The 22,457-nt window shown below is 42.7% G+C and overlaps 1 protein-coding gene across 1 annotated transcript in view; it reads right to left on the bottom strand.

Annotated features, from left to right (window-relative positions):
- Positions 1-5,227: 5,227 nt before the first annotated feature.
- The window catches only part of pdap1a (pdgfa associated protein 1a), an 18,168-nt gene continuing 938 nt past the window's right edge, over positions 5,228-22,457 (bottom strand). Inside the window, exons 2-6 of the mRNA XM_043679503.1 lie at positions 14,927-15,009; positions 14,003-14,059; positions 10,703-10,827; positions 9,044-9,195; positions 5,228-8,546 (exon numbers count right to left, since the gene is read on the bottom strand). Coding sequence (XP_043535438.1) covers positions 8,527-8,546; positions 9,044-9,195; positions 10,703-10,827; positions 14,003-14,059; positions 14,927-15,009 — 437 coding nt within the window. The 3' untranslated portion in view covers positions 5,228-8,526. The remainder of the gene's footprint in view (positions 8,547-9,043; positions 9,196-10,702; positions 10,828-14,002; positions 14,060-14,926; positions 15,010-22,457) is intronic.

Below are 22,457 nucleotides of genomic sequence, written 5' to 3'. Positions count from 1 at the left end.
GGTTAATGTCCCGGCGGCAGTTGGAAATGAAGAGGTCGAGGGCAGGTATTAGGCCAGCGCGGGGTGTCCAGGTGGATGCAGTGCGTTGGAGGTGGGCGAAGGGGTCCTTGGAAGGTGGGCGGGAGTTCTGATTGTGAAAGTAAGCTCGGAGCCGGGGGCGACGGAAGAATTGTTCGATGTCACAGCGTGTATTAAATTCATTGATGTGTGGACGGAGGGGGACGAAGATGAATCCTTTGCTGAGGACTGATCGTTCGTCCTCAGTGAGGGGGAGGTCTGGAGGGATGGTGAAAACTCGGCAGGGCTGGGAGCTGGTGTGGGTGTGGAGCTGGGGGTGGGGTCGGAGTCAGTACCTGGAGTGGGTCTCATTGAGATGACCGCCTTGTGTACAGAGATGCCCACTGAGGCAAACTGGGAAATACACCCAGCTGACCCAGCAGTCAATCTAAGGCCCCAGTAACCGATGCAGGGCACGGATGCAGTCAGGAATGATACACCTCCAGGGCTGCAAAGGGAGGAGAAGCAGCAGTGCAGTTCCCCAGAACAAAGTCAGAAATCACATGCAATTGTAGACACTTTGTGCAGAATGTACATAAATTCACTTAGACCTATAAAGATAATATTGACAGAGGCTAAGAGAATGAATTTGCGTGTGTGTGTGTGTGGCTTTCTTTTTGTACGTATTTAACTATTTTTTTCCCCACTGGTTGTAATGAAACAAAAAGGGAGGCATGGTGGCTCAGTGGTTTGCACTGCTGCCTCACAGCACCAGGGACCCAGGTTCGATTCCAGCCTCGGGTGACAGTCTGTGTGGAGTTTACATGTTCTCCCCATGTCTATGCTGATTTCCTCCCACGGTCCAAAGATGTGCAGGTTAGGTGAATTGGCTATGCTATAATTGCCCATAGCACTAGGTGCATTGGTCAGAGGGAAATGGGTTTGGGTGGGTTACTCTTCAGAGGGTCAGTGTGGACTGGTTGGGCCGAAGGGCCTGTTTCCATAGTGTAGGGAATCTAATCTAAAAAAAAAATGGATTTGATTTAATTCGTTGGACCTGGGTAATGGTCAAGATGATGTATCACGAGTATGATGAATAATTTTAACATTTAATCCCAAAATGTGTTTTTCTTTAAAAAAAAACTGCTACAGACAATATAAAAACTGCTGCAGATGATATAAAAAAAACCAACGAAAATGTAGTTGCTGTCTGGCAAAGCCCTGCATGGGAAAACTGCTTATTCTTAAACTGTCCTCAACAAAGCTTGGTATTCCACAACAAGAACTGGCATTCTCTGAGAATGGGCGAGTAGAGATATAACGGCAATGGCAGTGACAGTGGCAATCCAGAGCCCCAGGTTAATGCTCTGGAGGATATGCGTTCGGATCCTGCCATGGCAGACGGTGCAACTTCAATTCAATATTAAAAAGACTGGTCTAATGGTTAATGTTGTTCATTGTCCCTAATGGTATTGTGGGTCAACTCACAGAACACTGAATGCAGTGGTTCAAGGCAGCGGCTCACCCCAAGGGGGCAACTAGGGACAGCCAGCAATGCCCTCATCCCATAAAATGAATAAATAAAAGAAAAACACCCACCTGGTGTCCTTCATGGAGGGAAACCTGCCAACCTTACCTGACCTGGCAGGGTGCTTATTCTAGGGCACTTCAGGATGGGCACTAAATGCTGTCTCAGCCATCGGAATACTATCAGATCATCCATCAAATAAAACCAAGACCAGTTTTGCTCCATTAATGTGCCACATGGCCACCATTAACACAAGAAACCTTCTTTCAGAAGCAATATCCCAAGGGAGCTGGACAATGCTGGGAACATCAGAGACTCGTTGCTTCCTGTGGTTCCCGAGTAATTAAGACTAATCGTTTGTTTCCAAATTACACGCTAGCCTTCTTTGCGAAATGTAAACCTTCCCAAAACGCAACAGAGTGAAGACATTTCCCGAAACATCAGTGGATCGCAGTCACGGTATACGCAAGAGTGCAAACTGACTGGAGGTGAGGGTGAGACACGCAAACAGTGCACAGATAAATGACTGGCCCAAACTACTCAATCTCTTCCCTTCTCACAATTGCACTAACACTCCCAATGATGAGAAAATTAACACAGTCATAGTTAATCAACAGAGCTGCATGACCAAATTATGGTTTAAATGAATAAAATCTTCCATTTAAAAGGGATCTAAGGGGCAATGTTTTCACACAGAGTGGTGTGTGCATGGAATGAGCTGCCAGAAGTGGAGGATGGTGCAATTATATTTAAAAGGATGGATATATGAAGGAGTTAGAGGGTTATGGACCAAATGCTTGCAAATGGGACTAGATTTATTTAAGATAGCTAGTCGACCTGGACAAATTAGATCAAAGGATCTGTTTTGGTGCTATATGACTCTACAGCTTCCCAACAATTAGATTGTTCTGAGTCTCCAGTTCACAGTAATTCTAAGCCATGAGTACCCTCTAGTGTATAGTATTTGCACTGCAGTTTCATCAGTCCATACTGATAGTCAAATATTTTTGTCAAGGAGAAAGTGAGGACTGCAGATGCTGGAGACCAAAGTCAAGTGCGTGGTGCTGGAAAAGCACAGGAGGTCAGGCAGCATCCGAGAAGCAGGAGAGTCAACATTTCGGGCAAGAGCCCTTCATCAGGAAGGTCCCTTGCTCAAAATGTTGATTCTCCTGCTATGCTACCCGACCTGCTGTTTTTCCAGCACCACACTCTTAAAAATATTTGACTGCCTACACTCATCTCAAACCCAACGTCTGATCCTGGAAGCCAGGGTTCAAGTCCCAGCTGTTCCAGGGATGCATAGCTGAACTAACAGCTTTGAAACTTTAATGCCTGGATTAAAGCAACACCTTAACCAATTATGAGAGTTGTCATACTCACTAGTAATACTAACGTGCGCTGATACCTAGCGCAGAATGGTATTGTGAGGGAAAGATGCTTTTAGCATGTGCATCTCCATAAGCACAATTTGGGACACTCCAAAGCACTTTACATTTTATAGTTGTCAATGCTGTCATGAAACAAAAGTTGCAACCACCTTGCACATAGGAGTCTCTGCTACTTTTTAGAATAACCAGACAAATTGCTTTCAGGTGGACTTAGGTCAGGATACCAGTGACGGAACGCTCTTGCCTTTCAAAATAATGCTGTGCAATATTTTAGGTTTAGGTTGAACAGGCAAGGCAAAGCTTTATGGTTTAATTACATTTGTGGGACAGCACCTCCAACATTTAACATTCCCTTAGTAAAGCACTTCAAGGGTCAATCTAAATTCAATATTGACATTTTGGTATTATGAGAGTCGGGGGTGTTGAGGCGCATCAGTGCAGGTCTAATCCCCATGCTGTAGGTTATGGAGGCATGCATTGTCATCTCACCCTACTCTGAAGAGTCACACAGCACAGAAATAGGGCCTTTGGTCCAACCTGTCTATGCCAACCAAGTGTCCCAAACCAGTCCCATTTGTTTGCATTCAAACCGTTTCCCTCTAACCTTTACTATTCATATACCTGTCCAAATATTTCTTAAAATAGCACCTGTACCCGCATCAACCAGGTCCTCTAGCAGTTCATCCCACAAATGAACCATCCTCTATGTGGAAATATTACCCCTCAGGTCCCTTTTAAAATCTCTTTTTCCTCACACCTTAAAATATGCCCTCTAGTTTGGAACTCTCGCCCCCCCAGTCTAGGGAAAAGACTGTGGCCCCTGGAGTGCTTGCTATCAAGTTGTACATAACCAACATTTCTCAAAGAGAGATGCCCATGATTCTTTGTGGGCCTTTGCACCACACTATTGTGAGAAGGTATATTTTTAAAAAACAACAAGATCAGCCTTAGATTCCTGGTGGAGAATGCTATGTAATTTTGCAATTCAGGAAGCATCAAAAGGTTTGTTTAAACACTGCAGCTGATTTAGAGACAGCCTGCCTATGTTCTAGCCAGTTCTCATTTTGTTGACATATGGTATTTATAATTGCAAAATTGTCCTATCATTCACAAACAAACAACTACATGGGATGCAACATTACCAGCCCCTTTGCGTGTCTTAAAGATCACATGACAATCTGAATAGATAAGCTCAAACCATATCAGCTGACAGTCCATCCTGCCGCTCAAACATACTTTTAGGGGCTTTTTTTAAAAACCAGGAACCAACTGATGGTAAGCATCCTAACAGCTAGTGAATAGGCTTAATGCACAATAATGACCAGGCCAATCTGCCTACTGATTGTGATGAATCAACACGTCTCCAACTGGAAGTTGAAAAGCCATCTTTTGCAGCTGCTGAGCTCCACACTTGGCTAGTGTGATTCTTTCTGAGCAGGGTCACTCAGTCTTTGAACAGACTTGGAGAGCCAAAGAAATTGTGGATGCAGGCTTCAGTCCCATCCACTCAACAACCCAGATTGAGTCACTAACCCATTCAGGAACCCCTTCCCCACTGTTCACTCAGACTCCCTCGATCATTCATTGACCTGGATCCCCTCCCTCATCCAATTAACAAGGCATTCCCATCATTAAGCCAGAATCTGTTTCTTGTTCACTTAACCTGATTCCCAGGCCCCAATTACACTCTCGTACCCCCTTCCATCACAATGATTCCACTCTCCTCTCCATTCAGCAACAGGTATCAGCACAAGTCACATATTTCACAGGTTAGCTTTACACCGCAGCACATACGTAATAAAACATCCTCGGAACATTAAAATCTAATAGGGAATGACAGATGTCAGCGGAGATAGGAAAAATTGTTAGATTAGATTACTTACAATGTGGTAACAGGCCCTTCGGCCCAACGGGTCCACAACCACCCATCGAAGTGCAACCCACCCAGACCCATTCCCCTACATTTACTCCTTCACCTAACACTACGGGCAATTTAGCATGGCCAATTCACCTAAACTGCACATTTTTGGACAGTGGGAGGAAACCGGAGCACCCGGAAGAAACCCGCACAGACACGGGAGAATGTGTGGAGTTTGCACAGAGTCGCCTGAGGCAGGAATTAAACCTGGGTGTCTGGCGCGGTGAGGCAGCAGTGCTAACCACTGTGCCACATGGATGAAAGTTTTACAGAGAGTGGAAAGGAAAGGCCAGCCAATAGGGAATCAGAATAGGCCTGTCTTGATGTGTTCAAGGACAGATGTATGAATGAGATGCGTCTTATTTTAATTAAAAAAAACAGACAAGCTGAAGGCAGTTTCTTTCAGAGGTTTAATTTCAATTTAAATTAAAAAAAGCATTCTTTAACCCTGTGATTATGTCGCAACACTAGATTGCAGAGGGGTTTCAGCCTGGATGCTTTTGAACAGAAGCCCACAGTATAGGCTAAAGCCCTTGACAGTTCATTAACTCCATCTCCAAGCTTCTGTGGAGAATACTCCAGACAGGTGACAGCTCCCATGAAACAAACTACAGCACGAAAGAGTGGGTGCCCAACTGCAGAACGGAGCTGGTTAATAAAACAACCACTTATAAAAGAAAAAAGTGAAAAAAGGGATGTCAGTTTGAATAAAATCCAGACAGAAAACCCATCTCCTGTTATGGCCCAAACAGAGGAGCTCAAGGTAGGTTCCATCCTGTTTACCAGTCAGAGTTTTTCCATCTGATTTAATCTGGCAGAAAGCAGCACAATGCTTTGGGGGATGTAAGCAGGTAGGATCGAGACACTCTGCAGCTGATTACACCAATGTTTCAGATCACCAGCTGTAGTCAGCTGAAATCACAAACATTTGGCTAGCAGAATAGCTTTGATCATTCTTGAGCCAATGGGAATATTTTAATCAAGACTAAATTGTGTGCTTGAGAAACCATCTGCTGTACTATAATGCTGCCATCAATCATCATATTGTAATGTGCATTTTTGCAATTTGACAATGCAGTTGTTAGAAATCTGGAGGAACACAGTGGGCAAAATGGTAGGTCAGACGTCAGGAGAATTTGACCACACCTGAATAAAGTTGACAGGAGGATGGTTGTACTGTGATGGATTGTCACTTGAGTTTTAGGCAAGGGTTGTTTCAAATTTAAATCTTGCCTTAGGAGGAACATTACAGATAACACATACCGTGTGCAGATAATGGAGAACGTAACTGCAAGTCTAGGAAGCCATTGATTAAAGCAACTGTACAGAACGGAGAACAAGTCTGAGGGATTTTGTATTGTGAAATGGTAGTGGTGACTAATATCTTTTCACTGCAAATCCCTTGCTCCTGAGCCCAAAGGTGGAGGTGATAAGTTGGCTGTAGCATAAATGTCTAGAAGGCACATGATTCAGCAGGCACTGACTAAAGTACTACAGGTAGAAAGGAAATGGTATAGTGAACTATGGGCCTTAAATTGTGTTGTGAGCACTGCTGTATCACAAAGTGATCTTGTCCGATGTACTGCAGAGACCTGGATTGGCACCATCGGTGCTTTAGCAAGACAATGGCCCAATCAAACCAGGGAAATGGGGTTATGAGAGATTGTCTGAGATATAGTGAATTTCACTTGGGCTGCTTTACTTCTTAAATGCATGGCTTCACAGAAAGACTGATCAAAATCATAGACCCAGAACCATTCATGTCAAAATAAACAACATTCCATCAAACAGGAGAGAATTCTTCTTGTAAAACAATGAGTGATAGTGTCACCCTCTGTGTTACAGTTTGGTTTCAGCTGGCAGGTTTCACCAAGCAGAGGCTATTGCGAGTTTTGCTGATTGGGCCCCCTTAAAATGTTAACAGAGACCAAAGCCCAAAACTGTTACAAATCTAGAGGTTGAATCATTGCCTGAAGGAGAAAGGGTAAAATACCAACCTTTTTCTCTTTCTGCTACTCCATTGTTTTGGTAGGTATTTGTCCTTCTGACATCTGAACAGCTCTTAGGCTCTTTGGCACAAAAATGCCAGTAAGTATAGACAAAACAAGAGAAATATTTCTTGACACCAGTCCTTGGCAACTCAGACATCAGCTGTTGACAACTAGAGTCCACGGTCCTCTGGATGAGCCTACTTGCCCCAAACTCCAGTTACTTTACTGGACTTACAGACAGCAGCTTCTCACTCAGAGACCCCCACTTTCCTTCTACAGATCAACCACCTCAAATGTTACAGGCGAGTTGACCTGCAGGAGCAGTGCGGAGTAACCAGTCCACCCATCATTGTGCGTGGATTTGCCAGCAGCAACCACTGAGGAGCAAACAGGAGTGGGATCCTACAGCATACAAGCAGCTCAAAAATCTAACATTTCCACCTCCTCACAACCTGCAACACCACCCAATTCCACCATTTCAAATTAGCAACCAAGCCCCAGGAAGGAATCTAGCACTTTTAGTTCAGAAAGCTGTTTATGATTTTGTTTTCCAGCACTTGTGATCTCCTTTTCAGATCAATTATCCATTCAACCAAACCCCAAAAGCAACAGCACAAAATAAACAAAACAGGGGATGCAGATATAGAAATTAGATACAATTCAGAACCTGCCCAAAGGGGAAAATAAAGAAGTTAATTGCCATTTCCAACAATGTCAGATTTACACAGCATAACAACAGTCCCTGATCTCACACCAGAAGAGATTCCTTATTTTACCTGGCTCATAGCACCAACCAATGAAGCTTGCAAGTATATTGTCATGGCAGTAATTTCTCACAGAGAAGGAGAAAATGAAACACCCAGACTCAAGTTAGAAAAATAATGAAAACAGGAGATCAAAACGAAGGTAGAGAATGCAAACTCAGCACATGGACAGTGCCATTAATTCACCCTCCCAACCAACCAACCCACCCCCAAAAAAAAAACAAAACCACACCCTTGAAAGAGCTTTGCAGCCTATTTATGCCAAACAACATTCAGAAGTCTAAACAGCGAAGCCAATCATTTAAAACCCCTCCCCAACCCTCTATGAAACGATATATTCACGCAACTTTTGTCAAAGATATCAGCCACAGATGGACAATGACAGCAGAGGTTATTCTTTGGGTGTAAATCCCACCTACACCTGGCCCCAGAAATATAACCCAGGCTAGCTTGGTGCCAGTATTGATAAATGTAAGAAAGCCAACAATGAGATGGAAAGGCAGTGAACTTGCAGCTCGTTACAGACCTGTGGCTGGTGGGACCTAAGCACCCGAAGTCACTCTACCTTTTACAACCTTTAACTGTTTCAGTGCCCGACAGACCATGGCACTTCCTTTTAAACGTCAACAAGTCTTTCAGTCTTCCATTTGACAGAATGCCCACGGTGCTTCTACAAGCACATGGCTGGGTTTGTTTTTTTTTTTTTAAACACAACACCTGTTTATTCATGGCTATTGGAAGAACAACAATTCAAACAACGCAGGCTTCCCTCTGGCCGGGCCCAGCTGCAGCATGTGGTGTGATGGGTAGTTTTTTTTGGGGGGGTTTTAGTTTTGTTTTGTGATGGGCAGAAGAGATGAGCTGTGTGGGAGCAAACAGTCTGACTGTCCCAGCCTGTCCCTTCCAAGTTACCAGATGAATCTGTCGGGCAGATCAGGTGCTAGGCCTTGGCTTCCTTTCCTGAAGAAAGTTGGGGAGACAAGAAAAATGGGAAGCAAAAGAAAGCTTTATACATGTGCATGCCACGCAATTATACTCATTGTTTCACAAACTGAATATCTTCACTTTGTGCCATTTTTAAATTTGCTCTCTGCACTCTGACCCCCAGAAAGTTCTAACAAGACATCAGTCACAGATTTGTGATCTACGTGCACCGCTTTTGTGGTGTGTACAGGGGAAACTCGATTATCCGAATACCAATTATCCGAAAATCGGATTATCCAAAGGAGATCGAGGTCCCGATGGAAACATTACACAAAGACGGGTTTCCATCCTGATCGCGTCTTTTGTTTACAATGATTAAACAGCCACCATCCCCAATTGACTATCTGCCCGCCCCCTCTCTCTCACCCCACAATTTCTTATAAGCAGCCCTGTAACCTGGCCCAGCAACCCAGATCAAACTCCAGTCTGGCACACTTAACAAGCGCTCGTTAAAAATCTAACTCGTCACTGACCTTTCTTCTCACTCTCCCGCTTCTTGGCTGCGTCTTCCCGCTGTTTCCGGATGATGGCGAGCCGTGCCAGGTCAGCACGCGCCTGTTCAGTCTTCCCCTCCAAGTGGAGTTTCATATACCTCTCCCGGGCCTGCTGTTTCTCTATCTCTTCCCTGAGATGCGTTCAGGAGGTTGAGAAAAGGACACAAGTAGTGAAATAAAATTTATATTGGTGAGTAACATATTCAATGATCCATCCTCCACTGCTCTCTGCTGAAGAACAATGCAAAACTGAGAAGCAGTGGCCATTCGGTACCTCAAGCACGTTCTAGCATTTGATGAAAATCACAGCTGCTCTGATTATAGCCTCAACTCCACTTTCTTGTCTGCCCTTGAGCTCTGTTAAAACTATGCAGATCAAACTCGAATATATGCGATGCTCTGATATCTTGAATATTTTTAACCCGAGAGCTCAGTTAAGCTTTGGTTACTCGACTGTAAAGCAGCTGGCTTGGGAACTGATCAAACAAATACTGGGATCACATCATAGCAAGCTGTAGAGGGGATGCATTCCTGCACCTTTTCTTTGGAGAAAGGCCTATCCTGATATAGAGGGAGCTCTGCTTCAAGATGCAGAGGATGGAGTTGCAATGACAGGAAATACTTGACAATGGACAAGGGAGGGTGGGCGTGCAGTGGGACATGGGCTGTTTTGGACAAGCTGAAGTTCACAGAAAGTAAAAGCCAGTAAAGCGTTACCGCTTCTAGATGCGATTTGCTGCTAAGATTTTAATTGTTTTATGGGGTCGCTGGCAAGGCCAGCATTTGCTGCCCATGAAATGAGCATCTCACAAGAGTCGAGAGTCATTTATAGATAAGACCAGGTAAAAGCAGTAAATTTCATTCCATCAAATGAAAATTAATGAACCAGGTGTGCTTTTAAAAATCACAATTAACAACAGTTGTTAGGGGATTCCAGATTTACTCACTGAATATCGAACGCACCACCCGCTTAGCTTAAAATGAACCAGGTCTGGGCTCCCGATTACAGTTACCTTACCATTGTGCTACTGTCTCCTCCAGTGGGTATAAAGAAAAGCTGCAAAGGCAGGCAGACTAAGGTGGAGAGGGGAAACAGTCGACACTTTCAGAAACTAGATAAACCCAGCCAACAGAACATTAAAGGCTGAAAATTAATTGCAGGCAGTGCGGTGGCTAGCAGTGCTACCTCAGAGCTAGGGACCTGGGCTCGATTCTAACTTTGGGCGACCATGTAGAGTTTGCACACCCTGCCCAGGTTTGTGGGGGCTTCCTCTGGGTGTGCTGGTTTCTCCCACAGCCCAAAGACATGCAGGTTAGATGAATTGGTCATGCCGAAATTGACAATAGTATCCAGGGATGTGTACACTAGGTGGATTGCCAGGGCACATGAGGGGTTACAGACAGCGTCCGGATGGGATGCTGTTCGGAAGATTCGATGGGCCGAATGGCTACCTTGTGCGCTGGAGGAATTCTACAGTCTGAAGATAGTGGACAAGGAGAGGGATGGAGCAAATGACAGCAACATGTGTTTTTCGTGGACAAATTGTACAGAAGCATTTGCTGGAGAGTAGGCTGGCTATGAGAGACTTAAAGATTACATGTTTCAAACGTGAAAGGAGAACCCAATCTTTTCCCTACCTTTCTCGCCTGCTGAGCTCACGGTTTGGGGGATTGAGATCCAAAGCAGTAATTTTCTTGTTCTTCTGCACTACACGGTTTGGGTTCTCAATTTCTATTAAACCTTCCACTCCTTTCTTCTTGGGCTGCAACGAGAGAAGACAATGATTCACTCCCACCAAGAACGATCCCTTCATCAAGCCCATCTCAAACAAACCAAACATTTTCTTCCAAACAAACAAAAAAACCTGACAAACATCCACAGTAATGTAACGATAAAACACTGCCTGCACCCAAAGTGTTAATCTATCCTTTTGTTTGGATGCTGATTAACTGTAAGTGACAGGGTGGTGAGTAACAAGTGGCTATTTGAGCTCTTCTGCTTCCCTGATGTCCACAGTGGTCCTTCAAACATTACATGGTAGGCAAAATCAGGATGCCTGTTATTAATCTATGACAAAGAATTGATCGCAAACCCAGCACTATGGCACTCAGGCAAGCCTGCAGAGTTTCAGCTCAATATTAATACCACACCAACAAGACGAAGTTTACATGCTACTTGGGTAGGACATGAAACTCACTACCAGATGGAGTAGTCACACCTTGAGGGTGAAACGAGAGGAACACGAGGGAAAAAGGGAATTGTAAGATCAGCTGATAGGTTGAGGAGATATGTAGAGTACAAACACCTTTACATAGTGATCACTTGCTGTACCAGCAATACCAAAACAGAACAGTACAGGACTTGAACCTTCCCAGATGGAGATCACAGGTAGGCAGAGTGTCCATCATCTCTCCATCAACGGCTTCTTGCCGATTTACTGCACTGGCCGCCTGGCCTTCATTGATTTTAGTTTGTGCAGCCATTCTAGTTTTTCCACTGTAGGCTATTGTACAAAATATGGTGGCATGGGATTGAGGGTAATTGAGCAGTTTGAATCAGAAATTGGCCAGCTGAAAGAAGATAGAGGATGGTGGTTGAAAGGTAATGTTCATCCTGGAGTTCAGTTACTAGTGGGGTGCCACAAGGATCTGTTTTGGGTCCACTGTTATTTTTATAAATGATCTGGATGAGGGCGTAGAAGCTTGGGTTAGTAAATTTGCAGTAGAGTTGTGGATAGTGACAATGGTTGTTGTAGGTTATACAAATTATTTATGTCCCTCTGTAGAGTTTGGCTGAGAGGTGACAGATGAGTTTAATGTGGAAAAGTGTGAGGGATTAACTTTGGAAGGAGTTATAGGAATGCAGAGTACTGGGCTAATGGTAAGATTCTTGGTGGTGTAGATGAGCAAAGAGATCACAGTGTCCATATACACAAATCCCTGAAAGTTGCTACCCAGGTTGATAAGGTTGTGAAGAAGGCATATGGTGTGTTAGCTTTCATTAGTACAGGGATTGAATTTGGAACCACGAGGTCATGCTGCAGCTTTACAAAACTCCGGTGTGGCCGCATAGTTGGAATAGTGCGTACAGTTCTGGTCACCGCATTATATGAAGGATGTGGAAGCTTTCGAAAGGGTTCAGAGGAGACTTACTATGATGTTGCCTGATATGGAGGGATGGTCTTACAAGGAAAGGCTGAGGGAGTTGAGGCAGTTTTCATTGGCGAGAAGGTGGTCGAGGTGTGACTTAATTGAGACATAAAATAATCAGAGGGCTAGATAGGGTGGACAGTGAGAGCCTTTTCCCTCTGATGGCGATGGCTAGCATGAGGGGGCATAGCTATAAATTGAGGGGTGATAGATATAGGACAAATGTCAGAGGTAGTTACTCAGTAGTAGGGACGTGGAATGCACTGCCTGAAACAGTATTAGACTTGCCAACTTTAAGGGCATTTAAATGATCATTGGATGGGCATATGAATGAAAATGGAATAGTGTAGGTTAAAGGGCCTTCAGATTGGTTTCACAGGTCGGGACAACATTGCAGGCTGAAGGACCTGTACTGTGCTGGAATGTTCTATGGTCACTACACCTTTTCCTCTTTGGTGCTTCCTGAGGCAAGGAAATTACACAAGGAAGCAGGTGTAGTACAAGGACGCAGAAGTTATGCTGCAGAGATCTAAAGTTCTGGTTACATCTCACTTATACTACTGAGAGCAGACTGGGCATTACACCTTAGGAAGGGTATACTGGCCTTGGATGAATTAGAGTGTAGGTTTACAAGATTGGCACCTGGACTTCCGGGGTTAAGTCCGAGGACAGACTGTATAAACCATGCACATTTTCAGCAGAATTTAGAAGGTTCAGGGGTGATTTGATCAAAGTCTTCGAGATTTTTACAAGAAAAGACAGGATAAGTAAAGAAATTATTTCCACTGGTTGGAATTCTAGAACTCAGGGTATCATGCAAGAATTAGGGCCAGACTGTTCAGGAGAGCTGTTATGGAGCACTTCTATATACTAAGATTGGCAGAGGTTTGGAACAAACAGCTATGGGTGTTAATTTTAAATCTGCTTTTTTTTTGTTATCAAGGTTAAAAAGCGAGATGGGCCAAAGGTAGGAGTTGGGTCAAAGATCAGCCGTGATCTCACTGAAAGGTGGAACAGGCTTAAAGGGTTGGAAAACCCTACTCCCGTTTCCACATATTGCCAAATAAACAATAGAGCCCCATAAAAATTAAACGGCACATGCTTTAAGTAGGAACAGAGAACCAGGGCCCCATGCGACACCCTAGAAACTGAGTGAGGAAATCCTTCATCACTGGAGAGGGAAGCGTTGCCATGTAGGGTCTAACTAACATTCTAGCTGGAGATGTGGTTTGCCCAGCCATTAATGCCAGGTCGCATTGTGCGTTTCTGCAGAGACCCATTCCCGAACACACATACTTCATTTGGTCAGTTTGCCACCAACTTAACATTAGAGTATGTTTCAATGTACAGTAACAAGTGGGACAAGAGGCACAGTGCAATAATGCAGGCTAAAGTTCCTGCTCTCATAACCACTGCTAGGAACTGCCCTTTGAGGAAAGGACCAATCTGAGGAGTTATGCACAAGAGGGTAATCTAGAAAGAGCAACCACTCAGGCTCAGAGACAAAGAACTGAGCTGACTCAGTGGCCTACTGGAGGATGCTGGAAACCCTGCACTACTAAAATGTCCTGGAGTTACAGGGTGGGGGAAATGGCTGTAGAGAAACTGACTGTAGAAAACATAACTAAATAGTTCTGAAGCAAGAAAGAGATTACATAACAGTGCTAACAGCTCACCAGAGGTGATGCTGCCAAGAGTAAATGGCTAGCATCTGTCAGGGTAATAAGAACCTGGCTACATACAGCAAAATGAACAGTAATGGCCTCTTTCAGAATCAAGGGCACTCACCTCCAAATCATCTTCACTGCTGTCAGAATCACTTTCATTTTCAGGCTGGTCTTTTGCCTATTGGTTAAAAAAAGATGGGAGGGGAACAGATAGATTTAACCAAGGAATTCTATCATCCAGAACTGGGAGGAAGGAGGTTAAGGGCATGAGAAAATTAAGTTCTTTACTTGCTCCAAGTTCTGTAAACATCAGTTGTACACTACCCTACAATCAACACACCACCTTGTGTATCAATTTTACATTCTCTTTTGTGTATAGTTGCTGCTTATGACTAGCTTTGCAATGCCCACATTAACATATCGCAAAACTGTTTGGCTTTAATTCAAGCTGATGAACAGAAGACTGTGCTTTGCCTAAAATACTTGGGTCATATAGAGCTCTGAAGCAAAATAAACCATCTTGTCTCCATCTAGTAGTTTGCTAGTTGAACAGATGGATGTTGTAGCAAATTGTCCCTCAACCTACTGCACAACATTCCCATACAGGGGAGTTTACATTCTAGAAGCAAAAGACCAATATCTCCATAACACAGGGCACTACCTCTTTGCTCCCAAAGGCAAAATTTGAACTCATTTTGAGTCTCAACAAAGGAACGCTCATGAACGCAAAGGAATGCAAAAGGGCCTTGAGTCACAAGTCACTAACTGAAAACTTTTTAACCAGGAAAAGCTGTTACTCATGCCTTCTTTTCCTTAAAACCTTCCCCATTGTGTCAGTCACTGACCTAATATTTCACTAGGCTTGGCCTCAAATTACTTGGTGAGAAGTTGTCAGAAGTCTTGAGATGATCTACTATATTAAAAGGCTTTATAAAATGCAAGTTGCTAGAGCTGCAATTTTTCAGTGTTTCCAACATTCGAAGTACCCAGTGGACAGAAGTGTTCTGCAGATTACCAGTTCAGTTATGGAGTGCCAGACACTTGCCTTTTCTTTCTCAGCTTTCATCTGCGCATCAATCTCATCTGGGTTTGTGAACTGCTTCGCCCTCCCTTTGTGTCCTCGTTTACCTGCAGGACAGGAAGTAAAGCATGTTCCCATTAGAAGCTGCGAACAAGCAGATAGGACAGTGTGCAGTCAAGGTTTGAAATCTGTGCAAATTCAGAGCTTGGGTTTTAAAACAGCAATTTCAGAATGTACAAGAATTGCACAATATTCAGTCATATTGTTAAATAAAATGGCTCTTCCAGTTTTACCACAAATTGAACGCTGAATAAAGCTTATTGCCATAATTGCAAGTTTATTTTTTTTTAAATGACAATTACATGTTTATTTTCTCCCTAAATTACAACTATACCTCAACAATAACTGGAAAGTACTTGATGTCCTGAGGTTATGTCAAAGTACAGAAAAGTCTTTGTCATTTAAATATTTACTTGCTGAAATCATATTATATTTAATCATTTTGTTCTAGAGACTGGTGCAAGTACCCCCTTACAGGAATGTGCAGGGCAGTATCCAAAATGTTTCACATCTAAAATCACGGAGTGGGAATAATCCTCTCCCTTGTAAACATTTAAAGCAAATCTAAGGAGCTAGCCAGCTTTGGCCTCCATACAGGCTCAAACAAGCTACAGAAACTTCAATGCATCTTCCTGCCTCAATTTATATCACTGTTAAGTGTCAGCTTAAAGTGGAGATAACCTGCTAATCAGATCTTCTCAATTATTATGTTCACAAACTGCTGTAGTATAATAATCTGCAAGTCAAAAATAATTTTCTCACTCTGGAACAATGAGCATAAAATTCAGATGAAGACTTCCAGTGCCAGAATGGAGGAAATACAGCACTGTCTTTCAGAAGAGTCACTGTGTAGAGGCCTCATTTCTCTCAGGTAGATGCAAAAGATGCCGTTGCCACTGTAAGAGAAGCACAGGGGTTTGCCTAGAGTCCTGGTCAACATGTATACCTCAATCAAGATCTGGAACACGTTAAAGACTTGCAGAACCCTACTGTGGCTGGAATTCCTAGACTGGAGTCATTTCAAAAGGCATTTATCCAGCTGCAAATCCTACAGTCTGAAAGGTGGTATATAAATGGGTGTAATATGCATGCAAGTTGTTGTTTCTTCCTATGACTTCCCAGATATATAATCCACTGCATAAATTTAAAACAACTGGGGAAATGTCAGAAATCAATATGCAAACAGCTCAAGGGCAATTTTATCCCAAAGAAATGTTGACAGAAACACTCTCCAATTGGGATAGAACATAGAACAATACAGCACAGAACAGGCCTTTCGGCCCACGATGTTGTGCCGAACATTTGTCCTAGCTTAAGCACCCATCCATGTACCTATCCAATTGCCGCTTAAAGGTCACCAAAGATTCTGACTCTACCACTCCCACAGGCAGCGCATTCCATGCCCACACCACTCTCTGGGTAAAGAACATACCCCTGACATTCCCCCCTATATCTTCCACCCTTCACCTTAAATTTATATCCCCTTGTAACACTCTGTTGCACCCGGGGAAAAAGTTTCTGACTGTCTACTCTATCTATGCCTCTGATCATCTTATAAACCTCTATCAAGTCACCCCTCAACTTTTGCCGTTCCAACGAGAAAAGGCCTAGCACTCTCAACCTATCCTCGCATGACCTATTCTCCATTCCAGGCAACATCCTGGTAAACCTTCTCTGCACCCTCTCCAAATAACCCTGTATTCCGCATTCTTATTTGTCTTTCCAACAAGTTTGCAACAAGTTTGAAAGAGACAAAACTCTAAATTACTAAGAAAAAAACCCCCAGCATTTTATCACAACCACTCTACATCAAGTATATAAAGGCTGTATCACTGATATAGGGATTCAGTAACAAGTACTGCCAGGTTGGAAGCCTTGATACAGCCTGCATTCTCTAACAACCCTTATATGAGCAGAAAGAAGAAAACCAACAACTTAGGTCCATTAGTTATGGGAAATGTAGGATTATAGGGCAGGGGAATGGGTCTAGGTGGGATACTCTTCAGAAAGTGTGTGTGGACTTGTTGAGCCAAACGGCTTGTTTCCACACTGTAGCGATTCTATGGTTCTATTCTATGGTTAATCTCCATTTTGTGAAATTATCATTTGGCTCACCATGGAGGTTACAGGATGACAATCTTTAAAGACTGGTTCCATAAGTCCATCGCTTGGAGCTGAATTCCAGAAACAGCAATCGCTGTATTGATGATGTCACCATGGTTGTCAAAAATCTGTTCTTGCAATCTTACAGTAATGATTTTGATTCAGAACTGGAAGTAAGGGTGTTTTTTCCTAACATTAGTAGAAATCCCATCTTATAAGTGGACTCTCAGTCTCAATCACTAATTCAAATGAAGCATTTAACGAAGGAGTGAAAGAATTAGGAGCAGGAGTAGGGCATCTGGCCCATCGAGCCTGCTCGCCAGTCAATAAGATCATGGCTGATCTTTTCATGGATTCAGCTCCACTTACCCAGCCATTCACCATAACGCTCAATTCCATTACTGTTCAAAAATCTTTACCTTATGAACATTCAACAAGGTAGCCTCAACTGTTTCACTGAGCAGGGAACTCCACAGATTCATAACCCTTTGGGTGAAGAATTTCCTCCTCAACTCAGTCCTAAACGTGCTCACCTGTTGCTGAACCAAATTAGCTCCTGCCTCCCCAGCACAAGTGTTTAATCCTCCTGTTGTGATTAAGTGGTTCCTCTATAATATCCTCTCCACCTACGATATTCTCCAAACTATTTATTTCCCTGTATTCCCACCAATTCAAACTCAGGGGTTGACAACCATGCTGTCAAATGCATTGGCCTCATTCTAAACTCCTCCCCCCGTGGCCTCTCTGACCACTATCTTTGAAAGCCTACCTTGTTGGCAAGTTTTGGATAGTTATCCAGGCACTTTAGAAGTGACAAAAAAGGTGACGGGTTAGCATACAGCATGGAAAACTGCACAAATACACACACTCCCAGCCAGGCTGGGCAGGTACTACCTCCTTCTGTTTCAGCCAATCTGTCTCTGGAATGTATAATGCCAAAGGCTCCAACTAGAAACAAAAAGGTGTTGTCAAAGCAGGGAGTAGAATTAACCCTTCTGTCCAAGTTTGACTACATCTTGTGACCAGCGATGAAAGCTGCGATAAAGGTTCATTAGGGCTGCAGTTTCATAGAGAAAAGCCTTCTTTTTTTTAACCTTTTGTTAAAGTCAAACTGAACACAGTTATGTAGTGAAAACAGAGTCTTAAGGTGCACCCCTCCTATTTTCCATCTCTTAAGCATTTGTCTCAATTGGTGTTTTGCTGTTGCTTCATATCCATGCTGTGCATGGGATTCAGGACCCTGGAACAATCTCGTGATGATGTCACAGAGCTGCTCTTCACTGGGCCTAAAGAGCAGAGTTGAGAGAAACAGACGCTAGGCAGAAACTGGAAGTGTAGCCATGTGAATATTAGAACCATGTGTTGAGAAGCACATGGAATAGACCCACCAACATCAGGCAGTATAGTTTAGGAAATAGTCTTTCTATAATGCACCTATACGATCACAGTCTGGTATATCTTTGAATACCATGTATTGTTACATATTAAGACTCATTACTACATGTTATAAAGAGGCCTAAGACAGAATACAGTGCTTCATCTCGATCAGTTTATATTCAACCCAAACTCATGGATGCGACATAAAGTCATAATTAAATATTGTGAATCCTTTTTTGCTTCTCGCCTACCACCTCAACAGGAATAGCTGTCAATGCATTATATTGTACAGAGGAGGAAATCAGAATATTTGCTATGCAAACTTTGGCAAGTGAAGCCATATTTATCTGGTGATCTCAGCTGACTGACACAAAGCAACATGGAACTTAAAAATCACCCCTTGACAGCAAAAAAAAAGTGCAAAACAAACTCCAATTCAACAAAACTTCAGTGCTTCATAAAGATTTAATAATTGCCAGTCATTTTTGTAATAACTCAATTCTGTTCTTCAATAAATGCAACAATCCTTCTGTACATTTTGGGCTACCAGCTTTCTATGGCTATATCCATTTGTTTATAAACCACCTAACTGTGATTCCTTAGAACATCACTCAAGCTCCATAATCATGACTACCAAAATATTTTTGACTGTGAAAATGTAGTCTTACTAATTTGAATGCGCTTAATTTATTGCATTTCCCACTAATGTGAAGTGAGATGTGGAGGATCTTACTTTAATCACCTGTGAAGCCAATGTTTGCTCCTCAATTTAATTGAGTTCTTAGTTAATAACTAGTTATTAACCACCTATTTCAGTGTTAGAAAGAAAGAAAAGCTAAATTTCTAGATGCAACAAAAGAATCAATGTCCTCATGCAGTTAAGTGAATTTTCTTAGTAATTTGAGGAAGATTGGGACATCAAAACACAAAGCAGTTAGAAAAACTCAGCAGTATCTGTGAAGAGATAAACAGAGTTCATATTTTGGCTCGAACATGGCTCTGTCTCCGAATCTGAGTTCTTAAGAGTCACATCTAAAGGGACAATCTAATATCTTCTAGGACTGGAAAAGCATGAGAACAGCAAAATTGGTTAACCACAGAAGAGTTTAGGAAATCTACCTCAAGAGCGGCCTGTTGAAAGATAAAGCCAAGAACTGGGCATGGAAAGCTATCTACGCCGGACTAGTATAGTGCCTTCTCAGAATCTGAGCCAGAGAATGCTAAGGAAGGCATGCCAGATCAGCAAATACTCAACATTGAATACATAAATCAGAAGCTGTAAGCCATTCAACCCTCGAGTTTGTTCCAGCATTTAATAAGATCACTGACTCAAAAGGTAGCACTGATGGGAGAAAAAAAAAAGTGATAAACTTTGAGCCGAATCAAAAAATAATCAATTCCCAGCAGAGAAGAAATCAGATGTGGCACTGTAGTTTTGAAGTTTGTGTATCTGTATTTTGTATTTACCTTTAAGATGCTGCAGTTAAGTTGTTACATTACACTTAGACAAAATTTAAACAAAGGTCCAGCTTTGATTTATTACTTCCCTTTCACAGAACTCCCTATTTTATTGAAACCTGAATGACTGAGATGTTGGGAATAAGAGGGTACCACTCTACATATGGATCAGACTGTAGAACTCGAAGACAAATGGAAGAACAGTTGTCACATGTACCATTGCGAGGTACCCGTTCCATTCTTAATTACAGGTCTCCTGCTCTTAGTCAACAAGCTTTCTGGATCATCTTTCTCCTACTCGTACTTCGACATGAGAGAGAAAGAAATTCTTAATAGCTTCTGAACCAGCGAAACACAGCAAAATTCCACAAATAACAAGTGATACCAATAAGTGGCTTATCAAAATTTTCTGTGTTGGTTAGAGAAACACTGACTAGAACACCAGGAATTTGTCCCTAGTTTTCTGCCAATGTTATTGGACCCTTCAATGATTACCTGAAAGGAATAAGCAAGCCTAAAGCTAACATCCAGTCTGAACAACTGCACTTTGATGGTGCTAGGGGAAAGTTGCACTAAAAAGTATCAGTATACATCATGATCTGCAATCCCCGAACCCATTAGCTCTTAGCTCAGAGGCGACAGAGATTCAAAGCAAGGCAAGATGACACCGGCTCAACAGAAATAAGGAGGCTGTAGTGGGCACATGTCTGCATGGCTGAGTTTGTGTGTGCTGGGCCAGACCCTGCCTGGGTAAAGTTTGCACTGTCTAAAAATGAGGTTGATTATTGTTAGCACAGATAACAAAACTGAAAAGGAGGAATTATCCCAAGTTTTCTAGAACACTGAACTTTCCTGTCTCTCTCAGCAAGTAGCAAACTTTCTTGTTGGCACCCTACAAGATCCTGACAGCAATCAATGCAACCTTCAGCAATGTCTAAGTCACAGGTAAATTAGCTCAATAGGAGACAATACTTTGGCATGAAAACTGTTTACATGGAGCACAGGTTTGCATGTTTTGACAGGGCACAAATTCTAGCTTTGATCAGGTACCAATTGAAACAGTCCTAGGTCTCAAGGTTATGAAGTCACACAATTGGATTATAGCAGATAAAGTTCAACGTTTGCTTGAAATTTTCCCTAGAGTCAACTGATGTTAAACATAAAGCCTCTAGTACAACAATAAAAGGAAGAATTTTCAAAATGTGTCAAGCATTATTTATTCAATTGAGTACATGGGCATTTCAGAATTCAAATCAGATTTTTTTTAAGTTTAAAAAAAAATCAATAATAAATCTATTTACTTGGATACTCTACTTTAACTTTGGAACTTATTTTCCAAATTCAGATTTTAACAATTTTGGAGTTGCTCACTTGATAACTCAATAACAAACTCAACTGATCCAGTGGAAACTGAGACGAATAAATAGATCATAGACATGAGGACACAGTAGTTACTCATGACGCGGTTCCATTTTACTACAACCCTTCCAACGGCTGATTCATACATACCACAGACTTAAGTACTTCATTTTAAATTTGAGAGAAAGCATCAGAATGTTAAGGACACCCAACTATATCAATTCAAAGAACACGAAAACCAACAACTGGGAGAAATTACACACATTAACTATGACAGATCATTTCCTTAAAATATATATATATGTGTTTTGTGAGGTGGAGGGAGTAGTAAGAAATGAGACAGACACCATAAAACTTGTTTGTGTTAACAAAGGCATATGTAACATGTCAGCCAGGATGGTAGTAGAAGCAGCCACATGTGATTACACTTGAGTCAGTGTAGAGATTGTGGGTAAAGGAAAAAAATGGCCATAAATAGGTACGCCAAAACTCAACAGTTCCTCCTCCTTCCCAGAATTTAATGTTAAATACTCACTTATAGAATTTCAATTATAGCTGAGTTTTTTAAAAATTCATGACAACTCTGCCTCCTCCCAACTGCCACCAGTTCCACTGAGCTCCAAACTGCTACCAGAGTTCACAGCATTGACTTAACCCCAATCACATTGCCCACTCCACAGCTCTCATGTCACCTTGGACAACAAAACCCACAGGTCTAGTTCTTGTATACATCACCTCCAAATTATCAGAAAAGTCCTGTGCATGTCATCCAGGTGGCCATGGGGCTTGCCCCTAGGTGCCCACCAGCCCCAAATCACAAGTGGTCAGTTAGACCTTACCCCAACCCCCTCCTGAAGCTTCAAGTGTAGCTTCATTTCCCATCCCAGGATGTCACAGTGACAGAGGCTGTGGCCTGGCAGACTTCAAACTATAGGGTCATGGCAGGGGCAGGGGAGAAAAACATGTGCATGTTTAGAGATTCCATTGCCATGAGTATCAGCCCATTGCCAGAGATGGTGACATTGGAGGGGATCAGGATCAAGTCCCCATGGGGACAGGAGTCACTACTATGCAAGGAGTGGGAGAGTGAGGGTGAGAGGAGAAGGTGGATAGTAGGAGGGGACAGGGGGTAGGGGTCATTGCCATGGGGAGGGGGCAATTAGGGAGGGAAGTCATTGCCATGGAGAGCTTGTGTAGG

The sequence above is a fragment of the Chiloscyllium plagiosum genome, chromosome 39 (genome assembly GCF_004010195.1).
Source record: "Chiloscyllium plagiosum isolate BGI_BamShark_2017 chromosome 39, ASM401019v2, whole genome shotgun sequence".
Classification (NCBI taxonomy): domain Eukaryota; kingdom Metazoa; phylum Chordata; class Chondrichthyes; order Orectolobiformes; family Hemiscylliidae; genus Chiloscyllium; species Chiloscyllium plagiosum.
The sequence above is the reverse complement of the archived record's forward strand: the minus strand, read 5'-3'. Positions and strand labels throughout refer to the sequence as shown.